Here is a 25,431-nt window from a genome sequence, read left to right as displayed (position 1 = left end):
CTGGTGGTGGGTCATCCCATCACAATGGTTCAAATTGCTTGAACCAGGAGGCGGAGGTTGCAGTGAGCCAGGATTTCGCCAGTGCACTCCAGCCTAGGTGAGAGAGAAGACTGTCTCAAAAAAAAAAATTTTTTTTAAATATATAAATTTTTTTTTTTTTAGCAACTGAATGAATATTGCTATGTTGCCCAGATTGGAATTAAACTCCTGGGCTGAAGTGATTCTCCCAGTTCAGCCTCCTGGGTATCTGGGACTGTAGATGCTTAGGATATATAGGGCATAGCATATAGACGGGATATGGCTCTGTGCCACCACACCTGGCTCTTTTGCTTACTTATTTTACCTGGCTGTCCCCTGGAGGTGTTTGATTTTGTATCCCCTAGTATGAGTCCTTGAGGCATATAAGCTCAAAGCTCAGCACCACAGTACCTCTGCTTAGTTTTTTGCTTAGTTAACATCATCTTTAAAATCAATATTGAAAAGTAATACATGCTTATAAGAAATTAGAATACGCAGAAGTGAGTACAGCAGAAAGTACAAGTGACTTCATCTAACAGCTCTCTTTTTTCACTTCCCAGCAACGATACTGTGAATAGTATCTTTTGTATTCTTTTTCTGTGAATACACTTCTTAGTTCAACTGGGAATACTTATTTTTGGTAAGGCTGAATGTCTGTACAGACATTGGGCCCCACATGTGTGCAAAGAGTGACCTGGTAGATTAATAATCTTTGTAATTAAGGCCGGGCATGGTAGCTCACGCCTGTAATCCCAGCATTTTGGGAGGCCGAGGCGGAAGGATCGTGAGGTCAGTATATCGAGACCATCCTGGCTAACACGGTGATACCCTGTCTCTACTAAAAATATAAAAAATTAGCCAGCGTGGTGGTGCATGCCTGTAGTACCAGTTACTCAGGAGGCTGAGGCAGGATAATTGCTGGAAGCTGGGAGGCAGAGGTTGTAGTGAGCCGAGATCTCGCCACTGCGTTCCAGCCTGGGCGACTGAGTGAGACTCTGTCTCAAAAAAAAAGAAAAGAAAAATCCGTGTAATTAGAAAAGGAAATAATTCATAAGGGAGAGTAGCATAAAGGAACTCTGTCCATTGTGGCAGAGCAGGTAATCAGGCGTGACGTTGGCGCTGAGAGAACACACTGGTAAGTGGCTCAAAGGTGAATGGGTATGGGGCAAGAGAGCTCCTGAATGGACAGAATGGTCACTCTTGATGGTCCCCAAAGAGCCTTCCCATTTATGAACTGAATGACTGGGAAAAAAGTAGTGCCGTGAAAGAATTTTGCAGATGAGGCTGTTCATGGTAGTGCAGGATGAAAGCTCTTAGCCCAGGGTCTGGATCAGACAGGCCTGGGCTCCATCCCTGCTTCTGACCCTCTGTAGGAGAGAGAGCGGATGTAGCACATGATCTTGGCAAGCCACCAAGTCCTCTGGGGCTCCCTTTGTCCACTGTAACAATAGGGGTGGTGCGTGTACCTTGTAGGATTGTTGTGGACATTAAATGGGACAGTGCATTTCTTGATCGTTGTTGACAGTTTAGAGATTGTGCATTTCTACATCCATAACATTGAGAGTCTGTGCCCTGGTACCCTATGCCTCACTCCCCACCTGGACCACTGTATATTCTTGTCTTGATGATGGCACCAGCCTCGTAAATAATTCCTGTTTCCACTTTTGTTGTTGTTGTTAATATAACGGTTTTATTGAGCTGTAACTCACATACCTTATAATCCACCTGTGTAAAGTGTACAATTCAGCAAGTTTTAGTACACTTGTAGAGTTGTGTAGCTATCACTGCAATGTTAGAACATTTCATTCCCGTAAAAAGAAAGCCTATATACCATTATCTGCTTCAGCTCTTGCTCACTGCAGTGTTTTCTCTGACCAGTGGCCTGGGGGACCTTTTAAAACCATAAATTAGATCATGCCACTCTCCTGCTCATAACCTTCACATGATCTGTGTACGCAGCAACATCTAGAGTCCTTGCCCTGGCGACAAAGCGCTGTGTTGTCTGCCCCTTATTTCCTCTTTCCTTGTCCTTGATCTTCTCCCATGTGATGAGAGCATTTCTGCTGCAGCCAGCCGCTGCCTTTGCAGGCTTCTTGAGTGCCAGGCCGCTTCCCACCTCTGGATCATTGCCTTTGCTGTTCCATCTGCCTGGATTCCACCTCCTCGTATGGGTGCATGGCAGTTACTTCTTGGCACTCAGCTCAACTGTCACCTCACCTCCCTGGCCACCCGATCTCCTGGGGCCACACCCCTTTCCCATTCACTCTGGCCCCTGGCCTTACCTTCCCCATCCGCTCTCTGGCCCCTGGCCTTACCTTCCCCATCCACTCTCTGGCCTCTGGCCTTATTTTCTTGTGGGAAGTTGTTTACTGTCTCCCTCCACTGGGTTACAGGCTCCATGGAGGAGGACCTGGTCTGTCTGGCTAACTACTGAATGCCCAGTTCCTAGGTGAGGGCGGCCACTGTGCGAGCACTCAGGGCACACTTGGGAATGAATGAGTGCCAAAAAGGAAGCCGCTGTGACTTGCCTTGTTACTGAGTGTTCAGTAAATACTATTGACTTGAAACTCAAATAAATCCTGTATTAAAGGGTGCAGGTTACATTCAGTGCAGGTAGAAAATGAATGAATGTGGTAACAATCAAGTTGGTTAAATGAGATGGGCTTTTGGCTCAGGTAACACAAAGTTCTTATTTTATCCTGTGCCGAACACTCCAGTTTTGCAGTGAGATTGTGAGGAAGGAGAAGGCAAGGATTCTCTTCCAATGATTGGTCCCAAAGGACCTAGAATAGTACTTTGTACCAGGTGAGCACTTAATAAAAGAACGCTTAGTACGATGAATTTAGCTGCAGGAACATTTAGTCCCATAGACAATATGTCTGGAATGTAAAAAACCACAAATCTTACCAAAGAATATACAGGAAAAGTTGTCCCTACCTCTTCCTCCTGAAAGGGAGCCAGTGTTACCAGCTTGTCATGGAGATTGTGCACATGTAAGCATCTCCCTGCATGTATGTCCTCTTGCTTTCATGCAAAGAATGGCATCCTACACACACCTTTTAGCCCTTGCTTTTCAGTTTTGTGTATTTGCATATTGGGTCATTTTGTGCACACAGCTCTATTCTGTTGTTTGCTTGTTTCTTCCTGCCTCGGGCTTATTTGGTGAAGACGCCAGCCCCATGTGGACGGCAGCCCAGAGGTCATACAGATCCATCTGTCCTCACGTTGGCAGACAAAGATCTCTACTCTGAAGCCTTTTAGGGACCTGGGCACTTTTTTTTTTTATTTGAGATGAAGTCTCGCTCTGTCGTCCACGCTGGAGTATAATGGCACGATCTTGGCTCACTGCAACCTCCACTTCCTGGGTTCAAGCATTTCTCTGCCTCGGTCTCCAGAGTAGCTGGGATTACAGGCACCTGCCACCATGCCTGACTAATTTTTGTATTTTTAGTAGAGACAGGGTTTCACCATCTTGGCCAGGGGCCCAGGCACGCTTGAGAGCCAGAGCTGGAACTGAAGCTGGAGTTGCAGTCTGGGCCTTGGTTTGATCCTTGGCTTTGGCCAGCACGGCCTGAGACCCTTAACAGTGCGGGCATGAGCACACGTCCCAAGCTTGGAGTGGGTAGTGTGGGCAGGTGGATCGAGGTTGTTGCTGACACAACCTCGGCTTAACCTCTTTGGGCTTTGTAGGCGTCTCCATAGCCTCGACGTGTGCACTCATGGCCTCGGTGGTGTTGGCCTGCATCTTCTTCATGCCCTTTTCATTGTGCTTCTTGGCAAAGTGCATGTTCCTCAGGAACTTGGGGTCTACCCACTTAAGAAATTTGTATCTTTGGCCGGGTGTGGTGGCTCATGCCTGTAATCCCAGCACTTTGGGAGGCTGAGGCAGACAGATTACGAGGTCAAGAGATGGAGACCATCCTGGCCAACATGGGGAAACCCTGTCTCTACTAAAAATACCAAAGTTAACTGGGTGTGGTGGCACGCGCCTATAGTCCCATCTACTCAGGAGGGTGAGGAAGGAGGATCGCTTGAACCCGGGAGGCGGAGGTTGCAGTGAGCTAAGATCACGCCACACTACTCCAGCCTGGCAACAGAGACTCCATCAAAGAGAGAGAGAGAGAGGGAGAGAGGGAGAGAGGGAGAGAGGGAGAGAGGGAGGGAGAGAAAGGGAGGGAGGAAGGGAAGGAGGGAGGGAGGGAAGGAAGGAAGGAAGAAAGGAAGGAAGGAAGGAAGGAAGTTAGTTTATATCTTTGTGACTGGGATTTTTAAAAAATTTCTTTTAAAATCAAAAACCCCAATGGGATACATGTAGACTATGATTTCTTGATGCCATTTCTGTTCCATTTTCGGGACTGTTTGTATGTGGTTATATGTGGACCTGGACATGTCTGCACCGTAACCTGTGGCTCCCAAAGTGCCTGGAACTGGAAGAGGATCTTATTCTCTAGAGGATGTTTGGAATTTCTTTTTCTGGTTTATCCCTGTTTATTTAACCAGCCTCCCTTTGATGAGTGTTATGGTCTGAATGTTTCCCTTTCCCCTAAATGCATATGTTGGAATTCTAACCCCCAATGTGATATTTTTATAAAGTGGGGCATTTAGGAGGTGATTGGGTCATGAAGACAGAATCCTCATGAATTCCCTTATAAAAGAGGCATGAGGGGCTGGGTGCGGTGGCTCACACCTGTAATCCCAACACTTTGGAAGATGAAGTGGGCAGATCGCTTGAGCCCAGGAATTTGAGACCAGCCTGGGCTAAGTGGTAAAACCCCGTCTCTACAAAAAAAAATACAAAAATTAGTCAGGTGTGGTTGTGCATGCCCTATAGTCCCAGCTATGTGGGAGACTGAGAGGTGGGAGGATTGCTTGAGCTTGGAAGGTTGAGGCTGCAACAAGCTGAGATCATGCCACTGCACTCCATCCTGGGCAACTTGAGACCCCATCTCAAGGAAAAAAAAAATGAATGAGGGGCCAGGCATGGTGGCATAACTTGTAATCCTAGCACTTTGGGAGGATAGCTTGAGGCCAAGTATTTGAGCCTAGCCTGGACACCATGGTGAGACCCCCAATTGTACAAAATATTAAAAAATTAGCCAGATATGGTGACACATAGTCCCATATACTTGGGAGGCTAAGGTAAGAGGATTGCTTGAGCCCAGGAGTTTGAGGCTGCAGTGAGCTGTGATTGTACCACTGTACTCTAACCTGGGTAACAGAGCAAAACCCTGCCTTAAGAAAAAAAAAAAAAAAAAAAAGGCATGAGGAATGGGCCTCACCAGATACTGAATCTACTAGTGCCTTGATCTTGGACTTTGCAGCTGCCAGAACTATGAGCAATACATTTCCATTGTTTGTAAATTACATAGCATAAGGTATTTTGTTATAGCAGCAGGAAGAGACTGAGACAGATGGTCAAGTTTGTTTCCAGTCTCTTGCTCCCACAGTGCAGAGTGTCTTGTACTTTGTGTGTAGGCCCAGAGATCATAGGCTAAGTAATGAATAGTGTAACCAGATAGCTTGATGTGTGGAAACTTCCGCTAAAACAAAACAGAACAAAAAATTTGTATAAACAGTCAACCTGACAGTTTGTGATTCCCTTAAATTCATTTTTCATCTTTCATTAGAACTATACAACTATGAAAATCAGTATAGGATTGGGAGAGAATTACTGGCTTACAGAGGAGTCAGTCTTAACCATCCAGGAAGGTTTCTGCAAATCCAGTGATGTGCTTTCTGTCAAATGAATCTTCCCTCCCTCCTCCCGTCCTTCCCCTTTTTCTCCCATCCCTTTCCTCTTCCCCTCCTCCTTTGCTTCCTCCATTTATTCAAAGGCTGTTCAGTGAGTGTCCACTGATGGCCAGCATGGGAGATTTGCACTCAGGAACAGGAGTGGGGAGAGAGGTTGGACTTCTTGAGGCTTCTGTGTGTGTCTCTGGCTTTTGGACAACTTAGAAAGGGGCCAACAAGAATGAGTTACTAGAAGTGAAACCTCTTAGCAGAGCCACACTCCAACGTGAGCGCGGGTTTACTGGAATGAGGATGCTATTTTTAAGAAAGAGCATTGTGTTTCATCATGGAAATTTTGAGCCTCTGAGCAGGCAGCCTGCTGGCTCATTCATCTTTAAGGTCCAGAGGCACAGAGACTGTGTTTGCTCAGCTCTGTACCTCAGCACCCCGTAGCACCTGCCCTGTGGGAGGAAGGGAAGAAGGAAGGTCTGCGGTGGACAAGTAATATGTGAGTTGCTGCCACATCTGGTTGGTTTCACCTCAGCTGGTGTCATCCAGGGGCCTGGCAGGGCTGGGGCCTTGCCCCAGCCTGTGAGTGTAGTGGCAGTGAGGTGAGCAGTCCAGCAAGGGACGTTTTTGTAGCTGTTTTTCAGGAGCTCGTACTTTTAAAAATGCCCTGTTTAATAAAGCTACCCTTTTTGGGGTCCTCAGAGTAGCTTTGTTTTGTCAAAGCAGCCCAGATTCCGAGATGTTCCTTTTCATCCTGGGAGGATGACCTGGGAGTGGGGTGCTGATGTTGGCACCAGTGAGTTGCCCTCTTGGGAATACCAGGTTGGGGGTGCCCTTAGGGTAGTTCTGCCGACAGCTGGTGTGCTGGCTTCTCTCCAGGTTATATGGAGCTCTGAGACATCATCTTTGTGGCTTGCTCCTCTAATGTGTTGCTGAAAAGGAAAGCCAGGGGAGGAGAGGAGATTCCCCCGCCCCCTCTTTTCCTTTATATAGCAATCTTGGTATAACCAGCAGCTGTGACAGCATGGGGTGGGGAAGAGGCGCTAGGCTTTGGAATAAGGTTGACACAGCTCAAGGCCGGAACCAGCTGTTTCTTACGTCTCTGAAAACTTGGGTGCTTTAGCTCTTCCAAGTTTCTCTCTCCCTTTTTTTGTGTGTTTTTGAGATAGAGTCTCCCTCTGTCACCCAGGCTGGAGTGCAGTGGCACGATCTTGGCTCACTGCAACTTCCGCCTCCCAGGTTCAAGCAACTTTCCTGCCTCAGCCTCCTGAGTAACTGGGGTTACAGGTATATGCCGCCACACCCAGCTAATTTTTTTTTTGTATATTTAGTAGAGATGGGGTTTCACCATGTTGGTCAGGCTGGTCTCAAACTCCTGACCTTGTGATCTGTCCTCTGTGGTCTCCCAAAGTGCTGGAATTACAGGTGTGAACCACCCTGCTGGCCCTCACATTTTTTTTTTAATTTTTATTTTTTGAGATGGAGTCTCCCTCTGTCACTCAGGCTGGAGGGCAGTGGCATGGTCTTGGCCCACTGCAACCTCCGCTTCCTGGGGTCAAGCAATTCTCCTGCCTCAGCCTCCTGAGTAGCTGGGATTATAGGTATGTGTCATCACACCTGGCTAATTTTTATATTTTTGGTGGAAACAAAGTTTTGCCATGTTGGTAAGGCTGCTCTTAAACTCTTGACCTCAGGTGATCCGCCTGCCTTGGACTCCCAGAGTGCTGGGATTATAGGCATGAGCCACAGTGCCCGGTCCAAGTTTCTCTCTCATCTGTGAAACGTAGGTGTAATAATAGTACTTATTGTGATATATTTATTTTCTTAAATCCTTTTATTTTAAAATAAAGCCTATCTTAAAAAAATTAATTTTTAACAGAGATGAGAGTCTCTCTTTGTTGCACAGGCTGGTGTCAACCTCCTGGCCCCAAATGATCCTCCTGCCTCAGCCTCCCAAAGTGTTGGGATTACCACCATGACTGGCGGAATCCTACTTCTTGGAACACGGTCTTATGCCACATAATGACGTATCAGCCAACCATGGACCACATATGTCACAGTGGCCCCATTAGATTATAATACTGTATTTTTCCTGTGTTTAGAGATAAGGACTTACCATTATGCTGTGACTGCCTGCCTTATTCAGCACAGTCTCATGCTGTATAGGTGTGCAGCTGAGGAGTAATAGGCTGTACCATCAAGCCTAGTGTGTAGTAAGTGATCGCATCAGGTTGTGTAAGTCACTCTAGAATGTTCTACAGTGCTGAAATGGCCTACTGCATTTCTTAAAATGTAACCCTGGCTGGGCATGGTGGCTTATGCCTATAATCCCAGCACTTTGGGAGGTCAAGGTGGGCACATCATCTGAGATCGGGAGTTCAAGACCAGCCTGACCAGCATGGAGAAACCCCGTCTCTACTAAAAATACACACAAAAATTAGCCAGATGTGGTGGCGGGTGCCTGTAATCCCAGCTACTTGGGAGGGTGAGGCAGGAGAATGGTTCGAAACTGGGAGGTGGAGGTTGTGGTGAGCCAACGTCATGCTGTTGCACTTCAGCCTGGGCAACAAGAGCGAAACTCCATCTCAAAAAACAAACAAACAAAAAACTGAATCCCTTTCGCTTAACAATGCATGGGTGTAAATCATTTGGGACTGGGGACAAAGCATCCTTTAAAAAAAATTTTTTTTTCCTCTGCTTTTATCTTAGGTTTAGGTGGTACATGTCCAGGTTGGTTAAGTAAGTAAATTGGGTTTCACTGGGGCTTAGTGTATGAATGATCCTGTCATTCAGGTAGTGAGCACAGTGCCCAATAACTAGCCTTCCAATCCATGCCCTCCTCAAACGTCCCTCTTCATGCGGTCCCCGGTGTCTGTTGTTCCCATCCTTGTGTCTATGTGCTCTCAATGTTCAGCTCCCACTTATAAGTGAGAACATGCAGTATTTGGTTTTCTGTTCCTACATCAGTTCATTTAAGATAATGGCCTCCAGCTGTCTCCATGTTGCTGCAAAGGACATGATTTCATTCTTTTTTTATGGCTGCATCATATTCTATGGTGTGTATGAACCACATTTTCTTTATCCAGTCCACTGTTGATGGGCATCTTGGTGACAAAGCATCTTTTGTTTGGACCACAGCTTCTTGGGAGCTTCTGCTCTGTTTTCCTGTTTCACTGAAAGATGAAGCCCCAGGTATGGCTGTGGTCCTGAGCCAGAGAAGATGCTTTGGAGAAAAGCATTCTAAGAAGAGTGGGCAGACATGAGCACAGCCTCGATGCGTGGGTGTGGCCTTGATGTGTGGGTCTGTCTTTCCCACAGGTGCTGCGAGTGGCTGAGATGCTGCGGGGGAGGGGAGCCCAGGCCCCGCACTGTCTGGTTGGGGCATCCAGAGAAGAGGGACCAGAGGTATCCTCGAAATGTCATCAACAACCAGAAGTACAATTTCTTCACCTTTCTTCCTGGGGTACGTGCAGGCAGGGACCGCATTCTTTTCTTTTCTCCATGGCAAATACATGTGTTGGTACAGTCCTTTTTTTTTTCGATGGAGTCTCACTCCAGGCTGGAGTGCAGTGGCGTGATCTCGGCTCACTGTAACCTGCGCCTCCTGAGTAGTGGGATTATAGGCACCTGCCACCACATCCGGCTGCTTTTTTTTTAAAGACAGAGTTTTACTCTTGTTGTCCAGGCTGGAGTACAATGGCATGATTTCGGCTAACTGAAACTTCCACCTCTTGGGTTCAGGCAGTTCTGCTGCCTCAGCCACCCTGCCCCAAGTAGGTATGATTACAGGAATCTGCCACCATGCCCAGCTAATTTTGTATTTTTAGTAGAGATGTGGTTTCTCCATGTTGGTCAGGCTGGTCCTGAACCCCTCACCTCAGGTGATACACCTGCCTTGGCCTCCCAAAGTGCTGGGATTACAGGCTCAAGCCCCACTGCACCTGGCCTAATTTTTGTATTTTTAGTAGAGATGAGTTTCCACTATGTTGGCCAGGCAGGTCTTGAACTCCTGACATCAGGTAATCCACCCACCTTGGCCTCCCAAAGTTGGGGGATTATAGGCATGAACGTCTCCACCAGCTGGTACAGTCTTAAAAGATGAGTTCCCTGTGGCAGATGTTGGTGACTCTTCTGTGCCACCTTAGCCCCTGGTTGTTCATCTTCCCTGGGCTCAGCACTGGGTGGTGGTGGCATTGGGGGAGTGGGGTGGGATGGGATGGAAGGGGTACTGTCTGCAAGGCTGTGTGACCCCACCTGCTCAGTTAGAATAACTTCACATGTATTTGCTATGCTGAACCTAAGAGTGAAAAAGAGATGCTGGGAACCTAGCATTATGACCAAAACCACAGAAAAGAATGTCAGCAGTGCCTAAATTTCCCCCCATCATGACATATTAGTCAGTATGGGCAAGTTGGGAGATAAAAGCTTAGAGGGGAAAAAATAAAGATATATTTTAATCCTACCCATCTCTAGAGAGAATTTTTATTAATATGTTTGCTAATAATAAATGTTTCTGGTGGCTTAATGCTTCCATATTAACTTACACAAATCCATGGACATGTACTCAGCAAACCTCTCCCAACATGCACATGAATTCAGTATCTATTTTTAGCTTCCAAACACACACCAGTTGACTTTGAGAAGCGGCAGTAGCAATTAGCTCCAGTGCAGAAAGGAACATAATGGCAGTGTTAGATATTGAGTGACAGTACAGAGGCAGAAAGCTGCTATATAGTGTAGTTCAAGGTCAATTTGAATTTTTTTTTTTTTTTAAAGACCAGATCTCACTCTCTTGCCCAGGCTGGAGTGCAGTGGCATGATCAGAGCTTATTGCAGCCTCAGCCTCTTGGGCTCAAGTGAAGTTCCTCTTCAGCTTCCCAGGCAGCAATTTGAGTAAGTTTATTCTCATTCGTGGAAAGTCAGATGCAGACTGGGCCACATTCCTCCATCTTCTTTCTAGCTATGCCACCTGGATTATGTGGCCACCAAAGTCACCATGGTGGCGCAAGAGGCACCGATGGCTCTTAACTGCCCTAGCCTCGAAGAGACACAGTACTTCTATTCATTACCTATCGACCCAGACTAGTCATGTGGCATCAGTCTCACTCCTGGGCGCACGCCAGTGGTCAGAACCATGCTAGCACCCAGCTGCTCCCCAGGGGAGGATTCAACTGTATTATTTTACAGAGTTAAGGTCATATTGTGGATATAACGTTAAAAAATTATTTTGTATTTTATTTTTTGAGATAGGGTTTCACTTTTTTTTTTTTTTTTGAGACGGAGTTTCGTTCTTGTTACCCAGGCTGGAGTGCAATGGCGTGATCTCGGCTCACCGCAACCTCCGCCTCTTGGGTTCAGGCAATTCTCCTGCCTCAGCCTCCTGAGTAGCTGGGACTACAGGCACACACCACCATGCCCAGCTAATTTTTGTATTTTTAGTAGAGACGGGGTTTCACCGTGTTGACTAGGATGGTCTTGATTTGTTGACCTCGTGATCCACCCGCCTCAGCCTCCCAAAGTTCTGGGATTATAGGCGTGAGCCACTGTGCCCAGCCATGGTTTCACTTTTTATTTTTTGAGATGGGGGACCCACTGTCATCCAGGCAGGAGCTCAGTTACATGATCTCAGCTTACTTCTGCCTCCACCTCCTGGACTCAATTGATCCTCCTGCTTCAGCCTCCTGAGTAGCTGGGACTACAGGTGCATGCCAGCACGCTTGACTAATTTTTATATTTTATGTAGCGATGGAGTTTTATCATGTTGCCAAGGCTGGTCTCGAGCTCCTGAACTCAAGCAACCTGCCCACTTCAGCCTCCCAAAGTGCTGGGATTACAGTCCTGTATCACTGTGACTGGCATGTTGCGGACATAACTTTTTATCTTTCTTTTTGGATTCAACCTTATAGCATAAGCATTTCCCACCAAAATCTCCGCTTGAACACTATCTTGAGTGGTCTATTGAACTTACAAAGTATATAGTCTAAGAAATAACACAGTCAGGATGCAGTGGCTCAGGTCTGTAATCCCAACACTTGGAGAGGCTGAGGTGGGAGGACTGCTTGAGCCCAGGAGTTGAAGACAAAGCTGGGCAACGTAGAAAGACCCTGTCTCTACAAATAACAAAAATTTTAGCTGGGCGTGGTGGTGCATGCTTGTGGTTTCAGCTACTTGGGAGGCTGTGGCAGGAGGATTGCCTGAGCCCAGGAGTTCACGGCTGCAGTGAGCTGTCATCATGCCCCTGGACTCCAGCCTGGATGACAGAGTGAGACTCGGTCTCAAAAAACCAAACCAAACCAAGCCCCAAAACACACATAACATAGTTGATGCCCCTGTGTGCCCCTCCATGTTAGATTTTACTTCCACCTTAGGAAGTAACTACTCTTCTGAATTCGGTGTTTTCAGTTTTCATGGGTATCATTATTTACTCTTTCTTTAATAAATGATACTTTTATTACCCGTGTTTTTCTAAACAGCATATGGAAGGGTTTAAGCTTTATGTGAAAGGTATCGTGTACATTGTATTCTTGTGCAGGAACTTTTTTTTTAAGGCAGAGTTTCGCTCTTATTGCCCAGGCTGCAGTGCAATGTCGTGATCTTGGCTCACCGCAACCTCCACCTTTTGGGTTTAAGTGATTCTCCTGCCTCAACCTCCCAGGTAGCTGGGATTACAGGTGCCTGCCACCACGCCCGGCTAACTTTTTTACTTTTAGTACAGACAGGGATTCGCCATGTTGGTCAGGCTGGTCTTAAACTCCTGACCTGAGGTGATCTGCCCGTCTCAGCCTCCCAAAGTGCTGGGATTACAGGTGTGAGCCACCACGCCCAGCCGCAGGATGTTTTTTAAATATTATTCATTTCCCAGCTGGCTGTGGGGCTCATGCCTGTAATCCCAGCACTTTGGGAGGCTGAGGCATACAGATCACAAAGTCAGGAGTTAAAGACAAGACTGGCCAACATGGTGAAACCCCATCTCTACTAAAAAATACAAAAATAAACTGGGTGTGGTGGCTCGTGCCTGTAATTCCAGCCACTTGGGAGGCTGAGGTAGGAGAATTGCTTGAACCGGGATCCAGGAGGCGGAGGTTGTAGTGAGCCTTGATCACACCAGTGCGCACTCCAGCCTGGGATACAGAGCAAGACTCCATCTCAAAAAAAACAAAAAAATCACTCATTTTCCTCCAGATGTTCCAGATCTCATCAGACAAGCCCTGAGTGTCTCTTCTCTGTTGTCTCTTTCCATTCCAGGTGCTGTTCAACCAGTTCAAATACTTTTTCAACCTCTATTTCTTACTTCTTGCCTGCTCTCAGTTTGTTCCTGAGATGAGACTTGGCGCACTCTACACCTACTGGGTTCCCCTGGTGAGTTAATCGGCATTGTTTGTTCAGTAACAGAGGTTTGGAAACAGAAAATTCTTTGTTTCTCTCACTCAGGCATCTGGAATGGGATGGTGGCCTTGTAAGGGAAAGGATGCCCTCAGGCCAACACACTGGGAGTCCCTGAGACTTTAATGTTGAAGCTCCATTTCATACACCACCTGGATCAAACTGTAGCAAAGCCTGTGCTGTTCATTCATACAGTCAGCTGTTGGGTCTTGCATGACCTCAGCAAGGATTTATTGCATGCTTATTGTATATGCGCTAGTCTAGACTCTGGGAACACAGTGGCAAATGAGAAAGACAAATCTCCTGTCCTCGTGGATTGTATCACAGGTTGAGCATCCCAGATCCAAAATTCCAAATTCTCTAAAATCTGGCCGGGCATGGTGGCTCATGCCTGTAGTCCCAGTATTTTGGGAAGCTGAGGCAGGTAGATTGCTTGAGGCCAGGAGTTCAAGACCAGCCTGGGCAACATGGTGAAACCCTACCTCTACTAAAAATTACCTGGGTGTGGTGGCATGCATCTGTAGTCCCAGCTACTTGGGAGACTGAGGAACCAGAATTGCTTGAACCTGGGAGGCCAGGGGTTGCAGTGAGTTGAGATTGTACCACTGCACTCCAGCCTGGGTGACTGAGCAAGATGTGTCTCAAAACAAAAACAAAAACAAACAAGAAATTCCAAACTAATAAAAATAGTGCTCCAGAATCTAAAACCTTTTGAGCACTGTTTTCCGATTTGAGATGCTCAGCTGGTAAGGATGGTACGGATGTTCCCCAGTCTGAAAACATCTGCAATCTCAAACACTTCAGCTCCCAAGCATTTTGGATCAGGGATGCCCAACTTGTATTTGAATTGTTTTCCAAGCTCACATTTTCTTTGTGTCTAATGTAGAGTATTTGAGTGTGAGGGGTTGGAAAAGTAGCAGAATCTGTGCTGCACAGCAGAACCGAGTAGCCCCCTCTGCTCCTTCTCCGGCCTCCTTTTCTTTCTTCCCTTGCTTTGGCAGAGGGTGGTTGAACACCTGCTGTGTGCCAGGCCCTGTGCTGAGTTCTGGGGGTACAGCCATGAACAGAGTAGACAAACATTTCTGCCCTGTGGGGCTGACATCCAGAGGGGATAGACAATAAGCCGGTAAATGAAATTGTTACAAATTGTGAAAAGTGCTCTGATGGTAACAGAATAAGGTCATAGGAAGGATGGGGTATCCAAGGTACGTTTAGTATTTTTTGCACAAATGAGGGTGAAGGGTAGGAGATGTGGAGAGGTAACCTTAGCCTGTGTTGCTATGAAAGGCCTCCTGAGGAATGATGGGAAGTAGAATGTTCCAGCGGACAGCAGTGCAAAGGCCCTGCAGCAGGCATGTTCTTCTTAGCGCATTTGAGAAACAGAAAGAGATCCAGTCACGTAGCTGTGGAGAGGACAGAACTGATACCCTTTTTCTCCAAATAGAGATATTATGAAATGCAGTTGCTTTTTATTTTTTATTATTATTATTCTTTTTGAGATGGAGTTTCACTCTTGTTACCCAGGCTGGAGTGCAATGGCGCGATCTCGGCTCACCACAACCTCCGCCTCCTAGATTCAGGCAATTCTCCTGCCTCAGCCTCCTGAGCAGCTGGGACCACAGGCACGCGCCACCATGCCCAGCTAATTTTTTGTATTTTTAGTAGAGACGGGGTTTCACCATGTTGACCAGGATGGTCTCGATCTCTTGACCTTGTGATCCACCCGCCTCGGCCTCCTAAAGTGCTGGGATTACAGGCTTGCAGTTGCTTTTTATATTCTCACCAGGTGGGACCCAGGGGGAACACTCAGATTTTCTGTTCATAAATCTTATTAATATTTTTATTTTTAATTAAAGAATTTGCTTTTAGGCTGGGCGCGGTGGCTCAGGCCTGTAATCCCAGCACTTTGGGAGGCTGAGGCAGGCAGATCACGAGGTCAGGAGATCGAGACCATCCTGGCCAACATGGTGAAACCCCATCTCTACTGAAAATACAAAAATTAGCCGGGCATGGTGGCGCATGCCTGTAGTCCCAGCTACTTGGGAGGCCAAAGCAGGAGAATTGGCTGAACCCAGGAGGTAGAGGTTGCGGTGAGCTGCTTTACTCCAGCCTGGCAACAGAGCAAAACTCCATCTCAAAATGGAAAAAAAAAAAAAAAAAAGAAGCAGAAACAATAAACCTTTTTGCTGTTGGCAGCAAGCGAGGGATGATGAGGATTTGGTGCGGAGGTGCTTGTGGAACGGAGGAAGTCACATGCTCAGGGGCCTGGGAGTGGGCGTGCTTACGCTGTACGTGCCATGTTATTAGGCAAGTGATGCCAGCAGCTCTCGCCCTGTGAAGAGGAATGGGGTTATTTCTTCCACGCAAACAGTGCAGGTGCTTTTGGAATGACGAGAATAGTTCTCTCCTGCTCTGAGTCATTTTGGGGTGAACTAGGATCCTGGGAGCTAAAGGGGCCCTTCATCCAAGCATCCTGCCCCTCTGATAACAGACATTCCTGCCTGTGTCAGGTGGCATGCTGAACCAAGTGCCAGGTGGTGCCTGCACTTTTAAGCACTGATATTGTGATCATCGGGAAACAATTTTTTTTTTTTCTGAGATGGAGTCTCGCTCTGTCACCCAGGCTGGAGTGCAGTGGCACATCTCAGCTCACTGTAGCCTTTACTTCTTGGGTTCAAGCGATTCTCATGCCTCAGCCTCCTGAGTAACTGGGGTTACAGGCACCCACCACCACGCCTGACTAATTTTTATATTTTTAGTAGAGACAAGGTTTCACCATGGTGGCCAGGCTGCTCTCGAACTCCTGACCTCAAGTGATCCACCCACCTTGACTTCCCAAAGTGCCGGGATTACAGGCCTTGGAAGCTGTTGCCCTTACTGCACCAGGCCTTGGAAGCTGTTGCCCTTACTGCACCAGGCCTTGGAAACTGTTGCCCTTACCTTATAAATAGATGCTCTAGAGCTGGGCTGATAGAATTAAGCCCTGGGAGGATGAGAAAGGTCCTATCGGCTACTCTTTCTAGTCAGCTACAAACAGGCACCAGGAGTTGTCAGACCCAACAGTTACAAACTCTATAGTTCTATGTGAAATACTCTAACATCATTTTAGTTTATTAGTTCCATAACTGTTTATTATATACTAATATAAAATCAAACCATAAGTTACCTAAACAAAGTTAGTCTACAATGTATATAAAATATCATTTATCCTATTGCCTTTTATTGGTTATCTTTTTAAAGTGTAGTTATTTGAAAGGTAATATATTCACATGACTCAAGAAATATACATATGTCCCTTGTGAAGAATCTACTTCTATCCAGTTTTGCCTCCCAAATAATTTCACTTCTTCTCCTTCCCTCCAGAGTTGCTTTATGAACAAACAAGAACGATGAATAAAAATTCTTACAACTTTCTTTCTATTGATTGATTGATTGATAGTCTCACTCACTCTGTTGTCCAGGCTGGAGTACAGTGGCATGATCTGGGCTCACTGCAACCTCTGCCTCTTGGGCTCAAGTGATTCTCCTGCCTCAGTCTCCCAAGTAGCTGGGATTATAGGCGTGTGCCACCACACCCAGCTAATTTTTGTTTTGTTTTGTTTTGTTTTGAGATGGAATCTTGCTCTGTCTCCCAGGTTGGAATGCAGTGGTGAGATCTCAGCCCACTGCAACCTCCACTTTCCGGGTTCAAGCAGTTCTTTGCCTCAGCCTCCCAAGTAGCTGGGATTACAGGCACCCGCCACCATGTCAGGCTAATTTTTGTATTTTTAGTAGAGATGAAGTTTTACCATATTGGCCAGCCTGATCTTGAACTCCTGACCTCATGATCCACCAGCCTTGGCCTCCCAAAATGCTGGGATTAGAGGTGTGAGCTACCACACCTGACCTCATTTTGTATTTTTAGTAGAGACAGGGTTTCACCATTTTTGGCCAGGCTGGTCTTGAACTCCTGACCTTAGGTGATCCTTCCCACCCTTGGCCTCCCAAAGTACTGGGATTACAGGCGTGAGCCACTGAGCCCAACCCACGTTTCTTCCTAGGAAAAAAACAAGATATACATAGTTCTGAAATATTAAAAAATTTTTAGTATATTTTACTCTTGATTTTTAAATATCTACAACATTCATTAAAAAAACTTTTAAAGGAGCATGTGAATTGGTTCCACCCTTTTCCTGGTGATCAGACTGTCCCTTGGCCTCTCTGCTGTGGTTGAAGGTGAGGGACTTTCCTATTACCTCACTGCTTTGCTTCTGGGCTCAGGAGGCCCCTCCCAGGCCCCCAGCAAGGAATGCTCGAGACTCCATCTCTCAGGCCACATCTCTTTTCTGTCTTTCTTTTTTATTTTGAGATGGAATCTTGCTCTGTCACCCAGGCTGGGGTGTAGGGGCATGATCTCAGCTCACTGCAACCTCTGCCTCCCAGCCTCAAGCGAGTCTCCTGCCTCAGCCTCCTGAAGAGCTGGATTACAGATGTGTGCCACCACACCTGGCTAATTTTTGTATTTTTAGCGATGGGGTTTCGTCATGTTGGTCAGGCTGGTCTCGAACTCCTGGCCTCAGGTGATCCACTCACTTTAGCCTCTCAAAGTGCTGCGTTACAGGGGTGAGCCACAGCGCCTGGCCTGCCTTTTATTCTTTTAAGTGTTTTTAATCTTATTGTGCCAGGACTGCTATCTTAAGTCACCCCAGTGCCTTTCTGGAAGTCAGTGAGTTACAGGAAATGAAATACATGAAATGTGCATTTAGGGTGTTTGGAACGCTTAAGAACAAAGTTGTTTCTACCTTCAGCGGGAGACCAGACTGGTACTTGGGGTTGTGAATGTAGATCAAATTGTTAATGTGAGTTTGTGGCACATGCCATTCTGTTTCCCTTACTAGTATTGTCCATATCAGCAGTGGTGATGGCAAACTCTAGCACCAGCCAGTGAGGGGAAGCAGGTGGCTAGAGTGAGTGGTGGGGACCGGGATGACCTGGAAGCCTCACATTCTTCAAAGGGGACCTGGCCCTCAGTTCCAGTCAGTGTCTCCTTGCTAAAATGATGCCCTGAGGCTGGGCCTGTAACTCCCAATGCTCTGGGCTTGCCTCTGCAATCCCAGCGCTTTGGGAGAGATTGAGGTGGGAGGATGGTTCAAGGTCGGGAGTTTGAGACCACCCTGGGCAGCATGGTGAGACCTCATCTCTACTGAAAATAAAAACCAAAGTTAGTCAGGTATGGTGGTGTATGCCTGTAGTCTCAGTTTCTTGGGATGTTGAGGCAGGAGGATCACTTCAGCCAGGAGTTTGAGGCTGTAATAAGCTATGATCATGCCACTGCACTTCAGCCTGGGTGACAGAGCAAGACCTTGTCTCTTAAAAAACAAAAACAAAAAAATAAACACAAACCAAATAAAATAATGCTCTGATTTTCCAAAAGAAACCTGAAGTCCTGACTTTCAAGTAGGCCATAGTAATTATTATTATTATTTTTTTGAGTCTTGCTCTGTCACCTAGGCTGGAGTGCAGTGGTGTGATTTTGGCTTGCTGCAACCTCTGCCTCCTGGGTTCAAGCAATTCTCCTGTCTCAGCCTCCCGAGTAGCTGGGTTTACTGGCGTGCACCACCACGCTCGAATAAGTTTTGTATTTTTAGTGGAGACGGTTCCACCATGTTGGCCAGGTTGGTCTTGAACTCATGACCTTGAGATCTGCCCACCTCAGCCACCCAAAGTGCTGGGATTATGGGCGTGAGCCAGCACACCCCACAGTTACTATTTTTAAAAAATGTATTTCCACTGAGGCCTTCTCGGCCTCTACCCCCACCCTCTGCTGTCTCCCAAATGACTGGCCTGTTTTCCCTTGACCATAGCTCAGGACAGAAGGCAGGCAGTTAGCAGCTTGTCTCTAGGTTTTGGCACCTCCAGCAGTCTGTTAGTTTCCAGGCTGGAGACCCTTTTATAGTCAGCTTTTCCGGTGATGGCTAAGTTGGGGGATATCTGTCTTATATTTTTGCCTCTCTTTCCAGGAACTACAGGAAAACGGGTTTGGGGTGAAAAACTAGACAGACAGCATCTAATTCTAGGTGACATAGCTGATTTCCCTTAATACATTTTTTTTTTTTTTGAGATACAGTTTTGCTCTTGTTGCCCAGGATGGAGTATAATGGCGTGATCTTGGCTCACTGCAGCCTCCTCTTCCCGGGTTCAAGCGATTTTCCTGCTTCAGCCTCCCAAGTAGCTGAGATTACAGGTGCCCAAGACCATGTTCGGCTAATTTTTTTGGTATTTTTAGTAGAGACGGGGTTTCACCATGTTGGCTAGGCTGGTCTTGAACTCCCGACCTCAGGTGATCCACCCGCCGCAACCTCCCAAAGTTCTGGGATTATGAGCATGCGCCACCGCACCTGGCCACCCTTAATAGATTTTTATGTAAAGAGTCAATTTTAAGTTCTTTGCTAGAACACTTTTTGAAATGTCTTCTGTCCATTCTGAAAGTTGCCTCATTTCAAACCTAGCTCCTAAATGCAGTGGTTCTGAATGAGAGCTGTGGAGCCTAGTGGTTTGGGTTTAGCTCCCTTCCCCTTCCCCTTTCTTTCTCTTCCCCCTCCCCCCCCACCACCTTCCCCGTCAGAGTCTTGCTCTGTCATTTAGGCTGAAGTGCAGCAGCAAGATCTCAGCTCACTGCAACCTCTGCTTTCCAGGTTCAAGCAATTCTCTTGCCTCAGCCTTTTGAGTAGCTGAGATTACAGGTGGCCACTACACCGAGCTCATTTTTTGTATTTTAGTAGAGACGGGTTTCACCATGTTGGCCGGGCTGGTCTAGAACTCCTGACCTCAGGTGACCCTCCCACCTTGGCCTCCCAAAGTGCTGGATTATAGGCATGAGCCACTGCATCCAACTGGGTTTAGCTCTTAATTGCACTTTAGGAAGTTATGTAATTTGAACCCAGCCTACTTTTCTGAGCCTCAGTTTTGTCATCTGTAAAAAGGGACAATCCTTTCTACTGCCTTGGTTTGTTGGGAAGTTTAGATGAACTACTGCAAGTAAAATGCTTCATGTGGCTATATAGAATTCTCAGGAAATGTTCTCATTTTCATTTTTTTTTTTTTTTTTTTTTTTGAGACGGAGTTTCGCTCTTGTTACCCAGGCTGGTGTATGCTGGCGCGATCTCGGCTCACTGCAACCTCCGCCTCCTGGGTTCAGGCAATTCTCCTGCCTCAGCCTCCTGAGTAGCTGGGATTACAGGCATGCGCCACCATGCCCAGCTAATTTTTTTGTATTTTTAGTAGAGACGGGGTTTCACCATATTGACCAGGATGGTCTCGATCTCTTGACCTTGTGATCTACCTGCCTTGGCCTCCCAAAGTGCTGGGATTACAGGCGTGAGCCACCGCACCCGGCCCTCATTTTCATTTTTTAATTCTGCCACTAATGACATGTTTTTCATTGTTCAGATTACATTTTAGCTTTTTAAATTTTTTCCCCCAAGACAAGGTCTCATTCTGTCGTCCAGGCTGGAGTGCAGTAGTTTGATCTCGGCTCACTACAACCTCTGCCTCCTGGGCTCAGACAGTCCTCCTGCCTCAGCCTCCTGAGTAGCTGGGACCACAATATGAGCCACCATGCCCAACTCATTTCCCCCCAGCCTCACCGTTTCAGGTTTCTATTTTCTTTCGTAGAAACTGGCTAATTCTTTTTATAGTTTTTGTAAAGATGGGGTCTCCCTATGTTGCCCAGGCTGGTCTTGAAGTCCTGGGCTCAATCGATCTTCCTGCTTCAGCCTCCCCAAATGCTGGGATTATAGGTGTGAGCCACCACACCCAGCCACGTTTTAGCTTTTAATAATTTTTTTCTTGGTACTAATATGTTAGGGGAGAAGTAACAGGAGAGCAGAAATAATCTATAACATAGTATGATAACAAAGTAAATCTAGGGTATTTTTGTTACTGAGATATAATCTATATACCATAAAATGCACAGATCTTCCTATTCATTGAGTTTTGACGTTCATCAACACCCACATAAATACCACCTCAATCAAGAGATAGAACATTTCCATCATCCCAGGAAGTTCCTTAGTGCCTGTCCCTGTCACCCACATACCCCCATGACCCAGGCAACTGCTTTGCTGATTTCTGTCTCCCATAGATTAGATTTGCTTTAGTAAATTAGTTTTTTATGTACAACTTTACAAAAGAGGCTTGCACTTTCAGAGTTGCTTGTCTATGAGTTACCCCTGCCTGTGATTCTTTTTTTTTTTTCTTCGAGACAGAATCTTGCCCTGTTGCCCAGGCTGGAGTGCAGTGGCGCGATCTTGGATCACTGCAACCTCCACTTCCTGAGTTCAAGTGATTCCCCTGTATCAGCCTCCTAAGTAGCTGGGATTACAGGTACCTGCCACCATGCCTGGCTAGTTTTTGTATTTTTAGCAGAGACAGGGTTTCACCGTGTTGGCCAGGCTGGTCTCAAATTCCTGACCTCAAGTGATCCACCCATCTCGGTCTCCCAAAGTGCTGGGATTACAGACGTGAGCCACTGTGCCTGGCCACTTGCCTGTGATTCTTCACCAGCTCAGACAGTTGTCTCCTTCAGTACCCCCTTGCCCTGCCCCTTAAAGCTTCTTTCTAAATATCTGTGGATGGATAGTAAGGACTCCTAAATTGGATGGTTGGAATTTACTCCTGGACTACATTTGCATCTCTTTGTAAAGCAATTTCTAGCTCAAGGCATGGCGTGGCCTCTAGGATGAATGAGAGCTATGTGTGTATGTGCGGGGAAACATGATAATTTAGGAGGCAGTATTTATTTGCAGCTGGGAGGTCAGCTCCTGTCTTTGTATGAGCACACACTTTCCATGAACATCAATGGGATTTAGCCAGGCCCATGCAGAGAGAAATAGAAACTGAAACATTCAAAAAAACAAACAACAACAAAAACTTGGGTTTTTGCACAGAACAACATAATAGCAGCATGGTAATTGGGGAGTTCTGCAAACCGGTTCTGTGCTCCTCCTGAAGCAGGTTTTCTCTCTCTCCCTATGTGGTCTGGTTATGCTTTGATTATGAAATGTACCGATTTTCTTTTGGCTGCAGTGTGTACGTTACATCTGATTGGAAACAGTTGTAATCCTTTGATTGTAAAGATGTATGGGCATTGGGAGGAGTTTCACAAAGCAGCACATCTCTGAATAGATTTACATAAGAGATTTAAAGTCGTTTGAATCAAAGCTAATATATTTCACAGCGTAAACAGTATGAAAGTGAAACTCTCCAAGAACCACAACTGCTAACCTTTGGGTGGTGATACTATCTGTATTTTAAAAACTAACTGTCCTTGCAAGCTCTAAAAGTGGGTGGGGGGTGAGGAATGACAAGGAAAATGAATGACTATAAGCGCATAAGTAAAATGAATGACTGATTTTGGCTTTATTGATTACAAGAGGAAAAACATCTAGATTGGAAGTAGATTCTGCTGTGGGTGACTCCCTCCACTCAACCAGATTTTACAAGTCAGGGTTCCCAGCTCAGGGGAAGGCTGGGGAAATTTTAAATTTTTATTAGTTGCTACTTATGCAATTAATACCTTAATATGGTTTCCTTATAAAAACTTAAAACAGCTGGGTGCAGTGACTCATGCCTGTAATCTCAGCGTTTTGAGAGGCTCAGGTGGGTGAATTTCGTGAGCTCAGGAGTTCGAGACCAGCCTGGGCAACATGGCAAAAACCCATCTCTGGCTGGGCATGGTGGCTTAATCCCAGCACTTTGGGAGGCTGAGGTGTGCAGATCACTTGAGGTCAGGAGTTCGAGACCAGCCTGGCCAACATGGTGAAACCCAGTCACTAGTAAAAATACAAATATTAGCTGGGCGTGGTGGTGGCTACCTATAATCCTAGCTATTTGGGAGGCTGAGGCTGCAGAATCTCTTGAGCCCGGGAGGCGGAGGTTGCAGTAAGCCGGGATTGTGCCACTGTACTCCATCTTGGACAACAGAGTGAGTCTCTGTCTTAACAACAGCAACAACAAAAAACCATCTCTACCAAAAATACAAAAAATTAACCAGGTATGGTGGCACATGCCTGTGGTCCCAGCTATTCGGGAGGCTGTGGCAGGGAGATCTCTTGAGCCTGGGAGGTGAGATTGCAGTGAGTCAAGGTCATGTTACTATACTCCAACCTTGGCGACAGAGTGAGACCCCATCTCAAACAAACAAACAGAAAAACCCAAAAAACTGAAGACATTACAGATAGTCTGAAGCTCATTTCAGTCCCTCCCTATCCTAGTCTCTTTCCTGGCAGAGAAATCTAACTGGTAGTTAAGGAAATTGAAAACATTTAACAGTGTATAGAATCTTTGTTGGTATGTATGGCTATGCACGGTGGCTCACGCCTGTAATCTCAGCACTTTAAGAGGCTGAGTGGATGGATCACTAGGTCAAGAGATCGAGACCGTCCTGGCCAACATGGTGAAATGCTGTTTCTACTAAAAATATCAAAATTAGCTGGACGTGGTGGCGCATGACTATGTTCCCAGCTACTTGGGAGGCTGAGGCAGGAGAATTGCGTAAACCCAGGAGGGGGAGGTTGCAGTGAGCCGAGATGGTGCCACTACGCTCCAGCCAGGTGACAGAGTAGGGGTTAAAAAAAAAAAAAGGATCTTTGTTGCTATATATGTGAATGGTGTTACAGTGTGTGTCCTGAAAGACTGAGTTTTCTACTTGGCTCTGTGAATGCAACACATGTATCTTATTCTTTTTAACTGTTGCCTGGTGGTCCCTCTCACTGGCTCCATCTACCTATGTTTCTTTAGAGGCAGTAAAGATTAAGATTGCCTACATTTTGATTCCCATTTATCACTTAGTAGCTTTATGTCTTTGGGCAAGATTACTCAACCTCTCTGTGCCTCAGTTTTCTCGTCTGCATGTGGATCTTAGTTACGAGAGCGTTGTATCTCATAGAGTTGTGAGGGTGAGAAGCACCTCCAATAGTGCCCAGCACATGGTGGGTGAGAGACAGTGTTTGAGGTCACCATCACTTGCTTGGGGAGGAACAGTTGGAGTGTTCCTGTGTTTGTCACCCTCACTCCAAGGTGTTAAATGTGGACATCTTGTATGTGTGTGGCAGTGAGTGTGTCTCTAGGGTAGTGTTTCTGCAGGGTGTGTTTGTGAGTGTGTGTTCCCTAAGAGTGATTCGGAGAGGGGGGCTTGCAGGGGCGAGGGCATTTGGAATAACTCGAGGCACTCCCTGCCCCTGGGGGTGCTCCAAAGGTCCTGCCCCGCAGCACACTCCCAAGTGGCCTCTCGCCTTTTCTGCCCCTGGCACCAGGAGAGGACAGTTGGCTGCAGCGGGGCTCACTGCCTGTAGCAAGGCTCACTGTCGTCTGTCTCTGCAGGGCTTCGTGCTGGCCGTCACTGTCATCCGTGAGGCGGTGGAAGAGATCCGATGCTACGTTCGGGACAAGGAAGTCAACTCCCAGGTCTACAGCCGGCTCACAGCTCGAGGTCAGCCTCCTGGCTCCTGGGCCACAGGGGTGCAGGTCAATCATGGGCCACTGACAGTCAGGGGAGAAGAGTTCAAGGCCTGGGCTATGGGTGTGGGAAGGCCACGTGGCTGAACAGTTGCTTGGTGGCCCCAGCACCAGGGAGGCCTCCATCTGCCCTGGATGACAGGTTGATGGGGTCACCAGGCCCTGGCGGCATCCACAGGCCTCTTGGTATTGGTCCTGTCACATAACTTGTGTGTCATCAGTCTAGAATGATGTTCTGTGTGCTGGCATCCTCGCTGGCTAATCCCTTTCCCTTTCTGCCACCTGGCTGAGGAGGGAAGGAGGGTGCCCCTGCTGTTCACATGGCAGGCTGCAAAGAGTTTTTTCGGCAGTGGTTTCTTTAAAGCCAAACTGTTGCAACTTGAGTACAGATTTAGGTAAATACTGCATCCGGGAAGATTTCTTTGAAGGCATTTTATAAATCCTGGAAATTGAAGCCTGGAGAGTGTGGAGTCTGATCCAAAGACAGTGACCAGATGTGTATATTGGAGTTGTATGTTTTGGCTCAAAAACAAAAAATTGAAATTTTGGACTGGTACGGTGGCTCATGCCTGTAATCCCAGCACTTTGGGAGGCTGAGGTGGGTGGATCACCTGAGGTCAGGGGTGCAGACCAGCCTGGCCAACATGGTAAAAGCTGTCTCTACTATAAATACAAAAATTAGCTGGACACAGTGGTATACATCTGTAATCCCAGCTACTCAAGAGGCTGAGGCAGGAGAATCACTTGAATCTGGGAGGTGGAGGCTGCAGGGAGCCGAGATCATGCCATAACACT

General features: G+C 46.7%; 1 protein-coding gene across 3 annotated transcripts in view; it reads left to right on the top strand.

Moving 5' to 3' along the window:
- The window catches only part of ATP9A (ATPase phospholipid transporting 9A), a 167,662-nt gene that overhangs the window by 25,081 nt on the left and 117,150 nt on the right, over positions 1–25,431 (top strand). For 2 of the 3 annotated variants that reach the window (XM_078371998.1, XM_035298943.3), the window contains exons 2-4: positions 9,076–9,220; positions 13,003–13,116; positions 24,502–24,610. In XM_078371998.1, the coding sequence (XP_078228124.1) occupies positions 9,076–9,220; positions 13,003–13,116; positions 24,502–24,610 (368 nt within the window). Of the gene's footprint in view, positions 1–6,134; positions 6,257–9,075; positions 9,221–13,002; positions 13,117–24,501; positions 24,611–25,431 lie in introns of those variants that run through there. The other variant, XM_078371999.1, reaches the window with a different exon arrangement.

This window comes from Callithrix jacchus, chromosome 5 (genome assembly GCF_049354715.1).
Source record: "Callithrix jacchus isolate 240 chromosome 5, calJac240_pri, whole genome shotgun sequence".
Taxonomy (NCBI): domain Eukaryota; kingdom Metazoa; phylum Chordata; class Mammalia; order Primates; family Cebidae; genus Callithrix; species Callithrix jacchus.
The sequence above is the reverse complement of the archived record's forward strand: the minus strand, read 5'-3'. Positions and strand labels throughout refer to the sequence as shown.